The sequence below is a fragment of the Cherax quadricarinatus genome, chromosome 84 (assembly GCF_038502225.1).
Source record: "Cherax quadricarinatus isolate ZL_2023a chromosome 84, ASM3850222v1, whole genome shotgun sequence".
NCBI lineage: Eukaryota > Metazoa > Arthropoda > Malacostraca > Decapoda > Parastacidae > Cherax > Cherax quadricarinatus.
The window spans coordinates 9,965,942-9,983,526 of record NC_091375.1 but is presented as its reverse complement, the minus strand read 5'-3'; the positions used below and the strand labels follow the sequence as shown (position 1 = coordinate 9,983,526).

The window sequence follows — 17,585 nt, the reverse complement described above, 5'->3', positions numbered from 1 at the left end:
TATTATTGTTATTATTATTATTCTTTCAACAAACCGGCCACATCCCACCGAGGCAGGGTGGCCCAAGAAGAAAAACAAAAGTTTCTCTTCTTAAATTTAGTAATTTATACAGGAGAAGGGGTTTTAGCCCCTTGCTCTCGGCATTTTAGTCGCCTCTTACAACACGCATGGCTTACAGAGGAAGAATTCTGTTCCACTTCCCCATGGAGATAAGAGAAAATAAACAAGAACAAGAACTAGAAAGAAAATAGCAGAAAACCCAAAGGGGTGTGTGTATATATATATGCTTGACCATGTATGTGTAGTGTGAGCTAAGTGTAAGTAGAAGTAAAAGCGTCTCCCCAGTGTCAAGGTTACCCTTCCCATTCACTCAAAGGAATATTTTGCCAAAAAATTCATGTTAACAAAGCAAAGAGACAACATGTGCATTTTGAAATTGTTGAAAAAAGTTGTAGATCATAGTTTCCTTCTAGTATTTTCAACATACACTTATCTTTACTCTCCTGTGTACTTCTTAATAGTTCTTAATTGTGTAATATTTCTTATCCATTGTAGGAGGCTGGTTCAAGACTTGAGACATGTACATACACGTATACTGTACACAAATAAATGTTCGTTTCAACATGATACATTGTTCATACAGAAATAGGTGAAATTTGAGTGCATGTTGAAAAATTTGAGTGCATGTTGACAGCCCATTGTTATGCAGAGCATTTCAGACAACACTCACTCACATTATTTTTAATAAATAGGATACTGTACATATTTATGGCATTATTTTACAATAATTCAGGGAAACCGGCAGGCCGGACTTGAGTCCTGGAGATGGGAAGTACAGTGCCTGCACTCTGAAGGAGGGGTGTTAATGTTGCAGTTTAAAAACTGTAGTGTAAAGCACCCTTCTGGCAAGACAGTGATGGAGTGAATGATGGTGAAAGTTTTTCTTTTTCGGGCCACCCTGCCTTGGTGGGAATCGGCCAGTGTGATAATAAAAAAATAAAAATAATAAAAAATAAATTTTTTAAGCTAGTTTTTATATTTTATCATAATGAAAAATTTAGACATGGTGATAAGTCTGCCTGAAATGCTTAGTCATGTTAATGGCTTTCTTCGTACTTAACAATATTTTATAAAATGTAAATCACACATCATAAACTTTGCAAAGAAATAAAAATTTTAATTGGAATTGTGTGAGTGTTTAGCACGTGTGTGAAGCAGCAAATGGGATAAGACATTACATGATAAATGATGCTCTGAAGTATGTAGGTGATTTTCTTTAGTTTATGTCCCTTTGAATCTTTTTGTTGAGGACATGAAAAATAGATTGCGAGCGTTAAGGCATCAGTTGTAAAACATACTTTGTCAAAATAAAGTTTATCATTTATCATATTTACCCATTTCCACCCAGCATGGGCAGAATACTTCTCACTTAAAATATATAGATGGAACTGTTGGTCTAAGTCAGAAGAATAGCATGATGAATATTTTTTAGGATGTACAAAGGAGTGTTTACAGTGAAACATATAAGTGAACAGTATTTAGATAAGGCTAAAGAGGTCTTTGTGGCATTTATGGATTTGGAAAAGGCGTATGACAGGGTGGATAGGGGGGCAATGTGGCAGATGTTGCAAGTGTATGGTGTAGGAGGTAGGTTACTGAAAGCAGTGAAGAGTTTTTACGAGGATAGTGAGGCTCAAGTTAGAGTATGTAGGAAAGAGGGAAATTTTTTCCCAGTAAAAGTAGGCCTTAGACAGGGATGTGTGATGTCACCGTGGTTGTTTAATATATTTATAGATGGGGTTGTAAGAGAAGTAAATGCGAGGGTCTTGGCAAGAGGCGTGGAGTTAAAAGATAAAGAATCACACACAAAGTGGGAGTTGTCACAGCTGCTCTTTGCTGATGACACTGTGCTCTTGGGAGATTCTGAAGAGAAGTTGCAGAGATTGGTGGATGAATTTGGTAGGGTGTGCAAAAGAAGAAAATTAAAGGTGAATACAGGAAAGAGTAAGGTTATGAGGATAACAAAAAGATTAGGTGATGAAAGATTGAATATCAGATTGGAGGGAGAGAGTATGGAGGAGGTGAACGTATTCAGATATTTGGGAGTGGACGTGTCAGCGGATGGGTCTATGAAAGATGAGGTGAATCATAGAATTGATGAGGGAAAAAGAGTGAGTGGTGCACTTAGGAGTCTGTGGAGACAAAGAACTTTGTCCTTGGAGGCAAAGAGGGGAATGTATGAGAGTATAGTTTTACCAACGCTCTTGTATGGGTGTGAAGCGTGGGTGATGAATGTTGCAGCGAGGAGAAGGCTGGAGGCAGTGGAGATGTCATGTCTGAGGGCAATGTGTGGTGTGAATATAATGCAGAGAATTCGTAGTTTGGAAGTTAGGAGGAGGTGCGGGATTACCAAACCTGTTGTCCAGAGGGCTGAGGAAGGGTTGTTGAGGTGGTTCGGACATGTAGAGAGAATGGAGCGAAACAGAATGACTTCAAGAGTGTATCAGTCTGTAGTGGAAGGAAGGCGGGGTAGGGGTCGGCCTAGGAAGGGTTGGAGGGAGGGGGTAAAGGAGGTTTTGTGTGCGAGGGGCTTGGACTTCCAGCAGGCATACGTGTTTGATAGGAGTGAATGGAGACTCACTTGAGCAAATATATGAAGATTGGACTTGACTGGAGATGGGAAGTACAGTGCCTGTCTGAAGGAGGGGTGTTAAGTTGCAGTTTAAAAACTGTAGTGTAAAATAGCAGTGATGATGAATGATAGTTTTTCTTTTTAGGATGTACAAAGGAGAAAGATGGCGAGCGTAAATGTTACATACACACATAATCCGCACCTAGAAGAGAGGGGCTTATGATGACGTTTCGGTCTGACTTGGACCATTTACAAAGTCACACTGACTTTGTAAAAGTGACTTTGTAAATAGTCCAAGTTGGACCAAAACGTTGTCATAAGCTCCTCTCTTCTATGTGCGGGTTATTTGTGTATTGTTCCAGTTACTGTATTGTGACTTTTTTTGTTATTTGTAAATGTTAGGTTTGAAAGAGTAAGTGTGTAATATTAAGTCGGGGGAAGATAAGCTGGAAGTTGTGAAAAACATTGAGATATCAGATCAGAAGTGTAGTTAAGATGGCAGTAGCATATCAAAATTTAAAGTACATCAGCACACACAACTTTCATTCATTGTGTACTTATCTTTCAGTTTGAAGCTTGATTACATAGATGAACAAAAATATCATAAATTTGATAAAAGTTTTTTGTTTTTTAACACATTGGCCATCTCCCACCAAGGCAAGGTGACCCGAAAAAGAAACACTTTCACTTACACTGCCAGCATATTTTATTTATTTTGCCTCCTTATTGTATTACCAGGGGTGTATTTTCTTGGTGTGTGCTAGGTGAGCACCGCACACTCACCAAAGATGGTAAATTTATCTTAAATTTTAAGTTCACTGAGTAATATAATCATGTATCATAAAGGGAAGCTAATTTTTGTCCCCCCTTATGAAATATTGTGGCTGTTGTTGTGAGATGGCACTGCACACCCCACTGTGCTACCCCACGGTGGCACAGTGCATACCCTGTGATAACCACCGTATGCCACTAGTATTTACAGAACTTTTTTTTTCATGCAGAACATTATTTTACTACATACATTCATTTTTCTTTTGGATCTTTTAATTTTTTTTTTTTTTTTATCTTTTTCTGTATAGCTGTTATTACAGTACCAAGATTGTATTTACACAACACCAATAAGCTTAGACTAGTCTTGCATTAATGTTTGCATTTCAGAGAATTTTCTAATGAAAGAAAACGTGTTGAGCGAAGAGAACATCATAGAAAAGACAGACTCAGAAGAAATTTTGCCCAGGCTTTTAATGGTTATTTTGACTGGATCTGTAAAGCAGGTACTCAACCTGGGTAGCTAAATTTTTCATGGGAGCATTTGGTCTGTAATTATACCAATACAGTGGTACCCAGAGTTTTGGCCATAATTCATTCCAGAAGGCTGTTTGAGTGCCGTTACTGAACGAATTTGTTCCCATAAGGAATAATGTAAATTAAATTAGTCCGTTTCAGACCCCCAAAAATACACTTACAAAAGCACTTACACTAATACACTTACATAATTGTTTGAGTTGGGAGCTGTATGAAACTTGGGGTATCACTGTATACATGTATTAGAATAAATACAGTACTGTACCTAAATTATTGCATACGTAATGAATATTTTCTCAGAGTATATTGTTTTACAGTATACATTTTTGTATTTGTCTAATAGTATGGCTAATGGTAATATATCTAATTGTATGGCTAATGGTAATATATCTAATGGTATGGCTAATAGTAATATGTAAATTGTATACTAGTACTAAAAATGAAAAAAGAACATTACATGTTCCAATATTGGTCCAGTTTGCAGCTGTGTATTTAAATGTAATCCTTCATCAGCTCTAACAGTCATAAGAAGATAGGTGGGTAGCAACAATGCTCGCAGTTTTCATCACATTAGCAACAACAGATTTAAAAAAAAAAAGGAATTATTAGTGGATTACCTATAATGTCATCACAACTTAGCCGAACAGCTTCTTGTGTAATATGTCTTCATTTTAAGTAGTTTGTTCTCTTACACAATTCCTGACATTAGAAAAATATTTTTGTCTATATTTAGGGTTGGGTTATGATAAATTATAAATCTGTTAAAGCAGTTTTTTTTAACCCTTAAACGGTCCAAACGTATATATATGTTCTCTTGCGTAGCACCCCAAACGTATATACATGTATACGTTTCCTTTGTCATTCATTCGACATTGGCATGATAGGCCTGAGTCGCCTAGACATGAGAGAATGGGTGTGCGCACTCACTGTGCGCCATATGAAAAAATTGGGGACACCTGGGTATGATATGCTCTTTTTTCCTATTAAAAAAAAAAAAATCTCAAAAAATTCCGGGCGCTACGCGAAAGAACGTATATATACGTTTGGGCCGTTTAAGGGTTAAATATGAGAATAGTAAATATGTGGAATGAGTTAAGTCACAGTAGATCCAAATGAAAATAGGGCAGATCTAAATCATGTCAGTTAATCGTAAGTTAAAAGGTGGGTTCAGGAGCTGCAGTTATACCAATACTTGTATATTTACATATACTTCATATAATTTTAGATTATTTTTTAGATATGTTTTTTGTTTTATTTTTATTTATTATTTTATTTCAGTCTGAAAAGTTATGAATCATGAAGTTGGAGTGTAGAAAATCAAACATGGTGGGCAGAATTGTTTAGTACAGTCATTGATTAACTTGGAAAATTTGACTTAGATATAATGGAAGAGAATAAAAATAATTTGACACATGAGGAAGGTAGACCATTACACATACATTACACAGGTAGTAGAGTGAGATTTTATGTAAGGTGACTTCTTTATCAAGCCTATACAAGATGAGATCTTTGTCAAGTCTGTTCAAGATGAGGTCTTAGTCTAGTTTATACAAGATGAGGTCTTTGTCAAGTCTATACAAGAATAATTAATTTGGCCAGTTTCAAAGTCACTGTCATACAATGATGTTGTAAGCTTTTATGTACAGGCAGTTTACACTTTCTTTTAGAATCCAGCTATTCATAGTTACTTTAGGTTGCTGGTGATGCAAGTCAGCTTAGTTAAAGTACATAGGAATATCCTTAGCCTTGAGTACAGTACAGGAGGCCCCGTTTATTCAGCAGGTTAGGTCCTGGAATATTGCTGTAAGTGAAAATCACTGTAAAGTGAAACATAGCCTTTTTTTTTCACTTTTAAATGCATATAAAAGCCTGATAACATATTTATACTATCATTATTAAGTGAGGAGTAGAGCTAGGCCTATAAAATGCATATGCAGTACACACTACTTAGATTATAGTGAGTAATGAATATCTTTATTGTAAGAAGTCTGAATAAATGAAGAATGAGTATAATTGAGAACTGCTGCATTAGCAAAGCACGGTAAAGTGAGGCGCTGTAAAGCGAAGTGCTGTAAATTGTATTTGCAGGGCCCTCCTGTATATATCATCATAGATATTGTTATTCTTGTGTATACCTGCTTCTGCAGTAATATATTTAAGTTACAATTTGCTATTTCTGTAAGCCAATAAATATTTTGCTAACTCTTCAGAAATATATTGATAACTGGATTATATGGGAGTTTTGGTTATATATATATTCAGTTATGGCTTTTAATTTCAGCTATCTTAACTTTATTCTATGTTAATTATATGTAGCTCAGTAATTTATTTATGGGCTATAAGCATAGATTTTGTTAACCTACTTATGAATAACCGAAACTTCCAATAATCAAGATTATCAAGTGTAATAATGGCATAATTCAAATTTGACACCAACCATGGCTTTAGTAGGAGTTTGTGGTGTAGTATCTTGACTGTTTCCATCTTCTTGTTTGCAGTGAATTTGCTAAGGAGAGAGAAAGAGTAGAAAATAGACAAGAATTTTTAAAACTTAGAAGACAACAACAGTTAGAAAGAGAGTTGAATGGCTATGTGGAGTGGATATGTAAAGCAGGTAAGTAGTGGTTAGATTCTTATAATGGATATCTCAAACAAGTGAATGATAAACATAATCAACAGTTGTCTAACAGTGGGAGTGACATGAGGGTAACATAAAAAGGTATCACATTTTCTGGCATATGAGATGCTTTTTTTTTTCCCCCCACAAAAAGTCATGGAAAAATCAGCCTGTGCATTATATGCTCAAGGTCAGGGTCAAGGGTAGGCATTGTTATGTTTTAGCAGTTGTTCACTAACATTATGTTACAGCTACAGTGGACACCCAAGTTTCATAGTCGATCCATTTCAGAGAGTCTACCAAATGGCGGAATTCACGAATGGTGAAACTATTTTTCTTATAAGAAAAAATGTAAATCCAGTTAATCTGTTTCAGACACCCAAAAGTATTAACAAAAAATATTTTTTTTTAAAGATTAAATATAGATTTACATACAGAAAACAGTGACAAATAAATATAAAGCATCACACTTACCTTCATTGAAGACTCTTGTTGGTGTATGGAAGACAGGTAGGGGGGAAGAGGGAGGCGAGTTTATTGTGCTTCAATATGACGCTAATATAATCTCTTCGGCTTATTTATCTATCACAATTCATCTAATATGACATAATAAACAATATTAATAACATAGAAACATGATATATACTCTAGAATGAATAAAATATGTCATAACATATGTGAGGAGTAACTGGTAGTGATGTTGGGTTTATAAGGGCCACTGAGAGAAGCCGTACATAGTGATGGTGGAGGCAGCAGCAGAAGCCACCACCACTACTCACACTGAAACAATGTACATAATTTATAAATAAGAAATTTTTACACTTTAATTTATAAATAAGAAATATTTACACTTTAATTTATAAATAAGAAATATTTACACTTTAATTTATAAATAAGAAATATTTACACTTTAATTTATAAATAAGAAATATTTACACTTTAATTTATAAATAAGAAATATTTACACCTACTTTGGACGAGATGTTAGTTTAATTAGTTAGTTTGATGGAGGAGATGCTGGCAGAGGTTTAGGGTGGTGGAAAATAGCAGGGTGGCATATGTTCAGTGGAATCACCGAATCACTGAAGAAGGGACATTCTCCCAAATCTCTTCCTTCTCCACTTTGGTGCTTTGCTACGAATTCTATCGTGTTTCTTTCCTTCTTTACCAAAGGGCTGGCACTATGAGCTTTTTATGGGCTCATGGTGGCTTATTTTGCAGTTGCAAGCACAAAAAACAATGGATTATTATGAAATGTATCATATGAACCTGTGGGGTGATGGTCACTCGCCCACAAATCATGCCACACTGATTCTCTGAATGTTGTGTGGGAGCCTTTGTGTACGCCCGACCGCATCGACACGTTCCATATGATGGATGAATCACTAGGGAAATCACGAACTGCGAGGCTTTATTTTGATGAAAAAAGTTGCCGAGAGTCGAAATTCAAGAAGTGCGAGGCTCACGAAACTCGGGGGTCCACTGTACTTGGAAATATTGTATTATGTGCTCATGTGACTTATATGCCAGAAAATACAGTACAGTGGACCCCCAGTTCACGATATTAATTCGTTCCTGAGAGCTCATCGTAAACCAAAATTATCGGAAAGCGAATAAATTTTCCCCATAAGAAATAATGGAAATCAAATTAATCCATGTAAGACACCCAAAAGTATGAAAAAAAAACTTTTACCACATGATATATTAAGTTTAATGCAATATAATAATTACAATAACAATAATAACAATAGAATAATTGACACTTACCTTTAATGAAGATCTGGTGATGATTGATGGGATGGGAGGAGGGGAGAGTTTCGAAGTTTTTAATGTTTAGAAGGGGAATCCCCCTCCATTAGGACTTGAGGTAGCAAGTCCTTTTCCGGGGTTACTTCCCTTCTTCTTTTAATGCCACTAGGACCAGCTTGAGAGTCACTGGGCTTCTGTCGCACAACGTATCTGTCCATAGAGGCCTGTACCTCTCGTTCCTTTATGACTTTCCTAAAGTGGTTCACAACATTGTCAGTGTACAGGTTGCCAACACCGCTTGCAGTAGCTGAGTCAGGGTGATTTTCATCAAAAAAGGTTTCCACTTCAAGCCACTTTGCACACATTTCCTTAATTTCAATAGTCATTAGCACCCTTGGTCTTGATGGGTTGGCACTAGAAGCTTTCTTGGGGCCCATGGTGACTTATTTTGCAGAAACAAGCACCAAAAACAGTGATAATATGGATAATATGGAATGTACCGAATGTATCCTTAGATGCGCGCACACTGGCTGGCTTGTAAACACTGGACACATCTCGTACGAATCATATCGCATACCGGGTTTTGTAACGGGAACCGAGGCAAATTTTTTGCAATATAATGCTTCGGATACCGGATTTATCGGATACTGAAGGCTTTGCGAACCGGGAGTCCACTGTAGTTAATAAGCAGCAGGATTTTCATTATAATGTATTTCAACCTCAGAATTTTGTCAGGACAAGGTGGTGCCTATTCCCTTAAACTTGGTCAGTATAATTTCTGCTTAGTGGGAAATATATATTATTTAAGCATTTTTAACTTTGTGGTAAATTCTTTGTCAATAGTAATGTACTATCTTTATATATAATTTGCTCAGCATTTGTGGCAAGTATATAGTGTATCTGTAGGGTAAAAAGTATTTGTTGTTTTGAATCATCTTTATTATTGCTTTGTTTTTTGAAAAATATATAATATGCACCAGTATAAATTAACATCTGTATCATGAATATTCTTACTTGCAAATTGGCAATTACCATTAATACATTCCAGAGGAAGTTATACTTGCGGAGGAGAGAACCACAGATGAAGAAAAAGCTCATATAATGGAAGGTAGGTGTCAAAATTTGTATTCATGGGTTTCCCCACTCACTTTTATATTGCAGAAAGTTGTATAGCAAAGTTGAACCTCTCATTGCTATTCATTGTTCCCTCTACTCAGTTTAATATTGCAGAAAGTTTTATAGGTAAATTGCAGTAGATAATTTATTAAGCAGTCCATATACCTGCAACTTGAACATTAAGAAAAGTAAGTATCATGGTGTTACTCCATATTATTTTCCATTGCACTAATTAATTTGCTTTTAGTTCTTTCACAAAGAATATAATAATTTATAAAGTTTGATTTTCTTAATTACATTTCTACATTGAAATTTTAATTTTGTGGTTAATTTGCGAAATCCTTTTTGGATTTTGTTCCCCTCTGTGCAGTGGCTGATACAATCAAAACTAAGTACTAAACCCACACGAGTCATACAGTGTCCAACACAAAATTATTCAAGTGTTGGGTCGTTGAAGTAATTTCCTTCATTCACAGCAAGAAGAAGAGCAGCAGCGAAGAGAAAAAAGCTTAAACACTTAGGGAAGAGTAAGAGTACAGATACTGAAGATGAAGAGAATGAGGCTGAAGATGAGGATGGTGAGTTACATTCATTTAAACCAAATACTCATTACCTCTTTTTACTTCTCACGTTTTTTCCTTTTACTGCTTCTATCATCTAATTACTTCTGTATTCATTATTTTTTTCCTTTTACTGCTTCTATCATCTAATTCCTGTATTAATTATTCACTCATTCATATAAACAAAAATATTCGTCACCTCTTCTTACTTCTCGTGATTTTCCTTTTATTGCTTCTATCATCTAATTCCTTCTGTATTAGTTATTTACTCTTGCTAACCTTCATTAGCTGTTTACTGTCAATTTATTCCCATGTTTCAGTGTGTTTGTTTTATAGTTTTATGTCTTCTTATCTTTTACTCATCGCATTAATTTGAATCAGTGTTGTTATTTTTCTATCTACTAAGTATCATGTATTTGTTTCCATGCTTATATACAGCAAAATCACTGACCAGTTTATTACACATATGCATCACTCTCAGTCAGTTTTGTTTATACCTGTTTGCACCCGCTATTCTCCATAGTGTTTTTTTATTTTATAATTTTTAAATTAATGTTTTTTATTTCTTCTATTATCGAAATATTTGTCTTTTATATATGTAAATCTGGGGAGGAGGGGTAAGGGTCATCCTAGGAAAGGATGGAGGGAGGGGATAAAAGAGGTTTTGTGTGCAAGGGGCTTGGATATGCAACAGGCAGTTGATAGTGAACATAGATAAGAATAAGGTGATGAGGGTATGAAATGAGTTAGGTGTTCAGATATTTGGGAGTAGACTTGTCAGAGGATGGGTTTATGAAGAACGAGGTAAACCATAGAAATGATGAAGGAAAAAGGGTGGGTAGTGCATTGAGGTATCTGTGGAGACAAAGAATGTTATCCATGGAGGCAAAGAAGGGAATATTTGAGAGCATAGTGGTATCAACACTCTTGTATGGGTGTGAAGCATGGGTTATAAATGCAGCAAGAAGGAAGCTGAAGACAGTGGAGATGTCATGTCTAAGGGCAATGTATGGTGTAAATATTATGCAGAGAATTTGTAGTGTGGAAATTAGAAGGTGTGGAGTTACAAAAAATATTAATCAGAGGGCTGAAGAAGGGTTATTGAGGTGGTTTGGTCATTTAGAAATGATGGAACAAAATAGAATGAATTGGAGGGTGTATAAATGTGTAGTGGAGGGAGGAGGGATAGGGGTCATCCTAGGAAAGGCTGCAGGGAGGGGTGAAAGAGGTTTTGTGTGCAAGGGACATGGACATTCAGCAGGCATGTGTGAGCACCTCTGCAAAGACAGTTATATTATGTGAACGATGGTTAAAGTGTTTTTTTTTTCTTTGGAGGGGGTCACCCTGGCTGGGTGGGAGATGGCTTTTGTGTTGGAAAAAAAAAATACATATATATATATATAATCACGCAACCCACACATAGGAGAAAGAAGCTTATGGTGATGTTTCTGTCCAACTTGGTCCATTAACTAGTCACACACAAGTATGCAAGTTTGTGACTAGTTATTGATGCAAGTTGGACAGAAATGTCATCATAAGTTTCTCTCATGTGAGGGGTTATTTGTGTATTGTTCCAGTGACGGTATTGTGCCTTTTAATTCTTTATATATTTTCACCTTTGCATATTTATCTCTCTTTCCTATTCTATCTCTTATTTTTGTACATATCAAACATTTTCACCACCTTGGGCATGTCCCATTTTATTTCAAATTGATTTTTATTTTATGAAGAACAAAAAATACCAACAACTGCACAGTTACCTCAGTTGTTCTGCACATGTTTCTCCTGAACTTCTGCGAGCTCTTCCTCTCAGTGCCTTTACTGTTTGTGTCTTTTTCTTTTTTATTTGTTTACCCATATCAGTGTGTATAATTTACAGTTGATATTCAATGCAATAATATTTTTCATCTACGTACTTGTAAATTTTGTGTTTTGGTAATCCCGCACCTCCTCCTAACTTCCAAACTACGAATTCTCTGCATTATATTCACACCACACATTGCCCTCAGACATGACATCTCCACTGCCTCCAGCCTTCTCCTCGCTGCAACATTCATCACCCACGCTTCACACCCATATAAGAGCGTTGGTAAAACTATACTCTCATACATTCCCCTCTTTGCCTCCAAGGACAAAGTTCTTTGTCTCCACAGACTCCTAAGTGCACCACTCACTCTTTTTCCCTCATCAATTCTATGATTCACCTCATCTTTCATAGACCCATCCGCTGACACACTCCCAAATATCTGAATACGTTCACCTCCTCCATACTCTCTCCCTCCAATCTGATATTCAATCTTTCATCACCTAATCTTTTTGTTATCCTCATAACCTTACTCTTTCCTGTATTCACCTTTAATTTTCTTCTTTTGCACACCCTACCAAATTCATCCACCAATCTCTGCAACTTCTCTTCAGAATCTCCCAAGAGCACAGTGTCATCAGCAAAGAGCAGCTGTGACAACTCCCACTTTGTGTGTGATTCTTTATCTTTTAACTCCACGCCTCTTGCCAAGACCCTCGCATTTACTTCTCTTACAACCCCATCTATAAATATATTAAACAACCACGGTGACATCACACATCCCTGTCTAAGGCCTACTTTTACTGGGAAAAAATTTCCCTCTTTCCTACATACTCTAACTTGAGCCTCACTATCCTCGTAAAAACTCTTCACTGCTTTCAGTAACCTACCTCCTACACCATACACTTGCAACATCTGCCACATTGCCCCCCTATCCACCCTGTCATACGCCTTTTCCAAATCCATAAATGCCACAAAGACCTCTTTAGCCTTATCTAAATACTGTTCACTTATATGTTTCACTGTAAACACCTGGTCCACACACCCCCTACCTTTCCTAAAGCCTCCTTGTTCATCTGCTATCCTATTCTCAGTCTTACTCTTAATTCTTTCAATTATAACTCTACCATACACTTTACCAGGTACACTCAACAGACTTATCCCCCTATAATTTTTGCAGTCTCTTTTATCCCCTTTGCCTTTATACAAAGGAACTATGCATGCTCTCTGTTAGAAACTTTTCGATAAATTCTTTGTCTTGCCTGTATATATACCTGTTTTTATTAAACACAGTAGTTAATCTCACTCCAAAACTTATTTTCAACAAAATATTTACTCTCTCAGCTCTCTTTTTTACATTTTACTCTCTTATATATACTTATACTTCTACTTTGTACTTCTCATATGCTACTTTTTCTCCCTTATATATCATCATTCCACCAATCGCTCCTCTTCCCTCCTACTTTCCTGTAACCACAAACTTCTGCTGAACACTCTATATATATATATGCTCTCATTATATCCTATATATATCTTATATAGTTTATATCATGATGCTTCTATTCTCCTTGTATCCCATACCTTTTACTCTATATACTATGATCTGATATATCTGTTTATATATATATATAAAATATATATATATATATATATACTTATATATATATACCTATAACTAAATATATATCAAAGGGCTCCCATTATCATTTACATGGCACCCCAAATATACCCTCTCTAAAATATATATAAAATATATAAATATATATATATATATAGAAGAAATAAATATACAATATATATAGATGTATATATATATATATATATATATATATCCCTGTTATCTTAGCGTGTTTATATACCATCATATATATATGGCAAATATATATATATATATATATATATATATATATATATATATATATATATATATATATATATATATATATATATATATATATATATATATATATATATATACAGTGGACCCCCGGTTAACGATATTTTTTTCACTCCAGAAGTATGTTCAGGTGCCAGTACTGACCGAATTTGTTCCTATAAGGAATATTGTGAATTAGATTAGTCCATTTCAGACCCCCAAACATACATGTACAAACGCACTTACATAAATACACTTACATAATTGGTCGCATTCGGAGGTGATCGTTATGCGGGGGTCCACTGTATATATATATATATATATATATACGTATAATATATATATGTATATATATATATATATATATATATATATATATACAGCCGGTGTGTTGAAAGAAGAAAGAATATATATATATATATATATATATATATATATATATATATATATATATATATATTTATATATATATAGTTATATCCTTGATATATATAATATAAGATATATATATATATATATATATATATATTTATTTAGTTAATCCTTGATAATGGGATAATACAAGATATCTCTACTATATATATATATATATATATATATATATATATATATATATATATATATATATATATATATATATATATATATATATATATATATATATATATATATATAATTTATATGTGAGTGTATATACTGTATATACTGTATGTATGTATTAGAGATTTTTCAGCTGATACTGGTTCATAACTTTATTTTCTTCACCTGTTTATTTAATACAATGATGTTTTCTTGAGGCCAGATTGCCTCCTTACATAATTACCAGCATTATGAAGTGCACACAAACGTTACTGTGCAGGAACCAGCCAGCAGATGGTATATAAATAATTGGTGACTGCATCATATAAACTGCATTGTACCCTTCATGTAGATGTGCATCTTGATTCTCCTGTTATCTGAGATTATCACTTATAACAATACCTCATTTTATTCCTTTGGTAATTTGGAGTGTATTCTTGACAGGCACTGTATGTTAATTATAATGATTTTGTGTGCTGAACATAATAGCTTTATCTATTTACTTTTTCAAATTCAGAGCTTCATGTTCAAGTTCATCAATTAAATAATACCACAAGCTTATTTCTAACATAATTGGTATGATGCTACATAGTGATGATAGTTTATGATTCAAATCCTCACTCCTAGGAAGCATGATGTTACCTGTTTCTTACTCTGGTGTCTACCAGAGCATACCAATTATCTTGATACAAGTCCTGGATCAATATGTTACTCCTGCATATGACCTGTTCAAGCAAAACATTCAAAATCCTGTGGTCATTTTATTGACTCAAATTACCAGCAATCAATATAGTTGAGGTATTTGTTATAAACCTGAGTGTAGTCATGCACTGTTAATACAGTAGCAAGAATATTTTTGAACTTTCATATAATACACTGGGCCCTCTACATTTGAGGATAGTATTAGGGTAATAATTAATACAATTCCAAAATTAATCAACAGTACATCTATGGTATGAGTATTTAAGGCACCATATGCTTTAGGAATTTAATATCCTATGCTTTATGAAAATTGGGTTTAAATAGCTACGTACAGTTATATTCATTGCTACGCAGTTTATGACATTCATTAAAGAAAATACATAGTTATTATATTTTATTGGGGTACAGTTTTCTTTGAGTAAGTTTTTCTCCCCAAAAATTATACCATTAATGTGTAAAATAATTTTTACCTAAAATGGAAATATGTAAAATGATTTGATTTAACTGTTTTATTCAGGTTCTTATTTATGTTAACATAATTTAAAGTAAAATGGCATAGTACTTTTAATTGTTCAAAAGCATTAAGTGTGAACAGGTTTGTAAATAAAAATATCTATAGGTAAAAGAATCCTAGTTACAAACAGCATTTGTAAAAGAGATTCCACACCCTATTCAATTTTTATTTACATAGTACTTTTAATTTGAAGCTGATGAGAAATTTTTACATACAGTAGCCCCCCCGTATCCGCGGGGGATATGTTCTAAGACCTACCTTGGATACCTGAAACCGTAGATAGTAGTGAAACCTATATACGAGCCATTTTTCATTTACATACATAAAAGTGATAAAGTTTAATTGATAAATTACACACATTAAGTCAAGAACTATTACTTTTTCACTGATGGGAATCACTCCATGGCTTCTCTTAGGCTTTGAAGAACTGTCACCATCACTACTTTTGTGCTTTGTGTCATTATTAAGCAAAATTAAGGGTTATTTTCAGGTCACAGTAAATTGTGCATAACTGAAACCTCAGAAACCAAATCCACGGATGTGGGGGTTCTACTGTACTTTTAATTATTCAAAAGCATTAAGTATGAACAAGCTTGTAAATAAAAATATCTGTAGGTTAAAGAATCCTACTTATAAAGAGCAATATTCAATTTTCTATTTACATAGTACTTTTAAGTTGAAACTGATAAAAAATTCTTATATAGAGGTGCCCAAGTATTATCGACACTTGGCCTTGGTCAGACTCAGTCACTCAGGTCACTAAGTAACCCCTCCCTACTGTGACTTTTGTACTGCTGTTATTTTAACGTATATTTTTAGTATTTTAGGAATTATTTCTATGTGTACATATTACTAAGATCTCTCCTCACACCAGCCCCCCAATTTTTCATTCTAACAGCCCCCCTTTCTCTCGCAGTTCCCGCCAAAAAGAAAGGTATTGGTACGCACCTCATGGTAAACCTAGATTACATTATAGACGTTGTCGTAAACCCATTTTATCATAGTTTGTCCGGCAGTCATTTATTTCATAAATTTTTATAGGATATTGTGTATGGTATTTTTGAAGCTTTAGTATTAAATTATATTTTGAAGCTTTAGTTACATTGTGGACCTTTTAAACTTCAGTGATAAAAATTTTCAGGCTTCGATTATACAAATTTTTTTAACCTGTTAATATTATTTTATATTTTTGAAACTTCAAAATCATGTAGACATTTTGAAGCTTCACTAAAGCAATAAATTTTGAGTGGCAGAATAAATTTGATGTTTTGTGAGACAAACTAAAGCATATATTTTCAAAGCAAGTCTGAATGAAAATGAAGAAGTGTAGTGTTATGTTCAAGTGGCATCCTGACTCTTTGCATAGTAATTAGTGCATGTTGTACCTAATTCTTGAGAAGGCCATGTTCTTACCTAGATGTAGTTGGGCAGCAACACTGAAGCACACTTATAGTACAGTATTAGGACTTGCTGAGGTAAAATGTCAAAAGCTTATGGTTTAATTTTGTATATAATTATCTGTATAAAAATATATAATGTATAGTCGCTACTACAGGAGATAGATGTTTAGCTAGAATGTAAAATAGATGTATACAGTACAGTATCTATCTGTATATATATGTATCTGTATAGGTAATAAATATAATAAGCATCAGTGGAGTATTTAAAGAATAATAGGTAAGCAACACAAAAAGAAAATAATCGTCGGTGATAAGAGTGATAAATTAGACGCATGTTCAACACTCGATTATCTTTATTGTGGAAACATAGTGCCACAGAGTGGCTTCATCAGTCCAGCGTAAAAAAGAATGGTGAAGATCAGAAGGAGTTTGAGGTAATCAGTCCCTCAGCCTGGCTGAGGGACTGATTACCTCAATCTACTTCTCATCTTTACCATTTTTTTTGTATTGGACTGAAGTCACTGTGTGGCACAGTGTTTCCACAGTAAAGATACTCAAGTGTTGCACATGTGTCTAATTTATCAGTTTGTTGGTTCTCAGAATCATTTATCAACATTCATAATGACAGTGTGTTGAGAGATACTCCTTGCTTGAAAACTTATCAAATTTTTAAAAAAATTAATAAATAAAATTCTTGCCTATTCCCCCTGTACTATACCTCTTTCTCCTAT

The 17,585-nt window shown here is 34.4% G+C and overlaps 1 protein-coding gene across 1 annotated transcript in view; it reads left to right on the top strand.

Annotated features, from left to right (window-relative positions):
• Positions 1-17,585, top strand: part of cac (calcium voltage-gated channel subunit cacophony) — a gene marked incomplete in the record, with an annotated part of 730,773 nt that overhangs the window by 254,457 nt on the left and 458,731 nt on the right. The window contains 4 exon segments of the mRNA XM_070103036.1: positions 6,436-6,551; positions 9,352-9,411; positions 9,896-9,997; positions 16,353-16,388. Coding sequence (XP_069959137.1) covers positions 6,436-6,551; positions 9,352-9,411; positions 9,896-9,997; positions 16,353-16,388 — 314 coding nt within the window.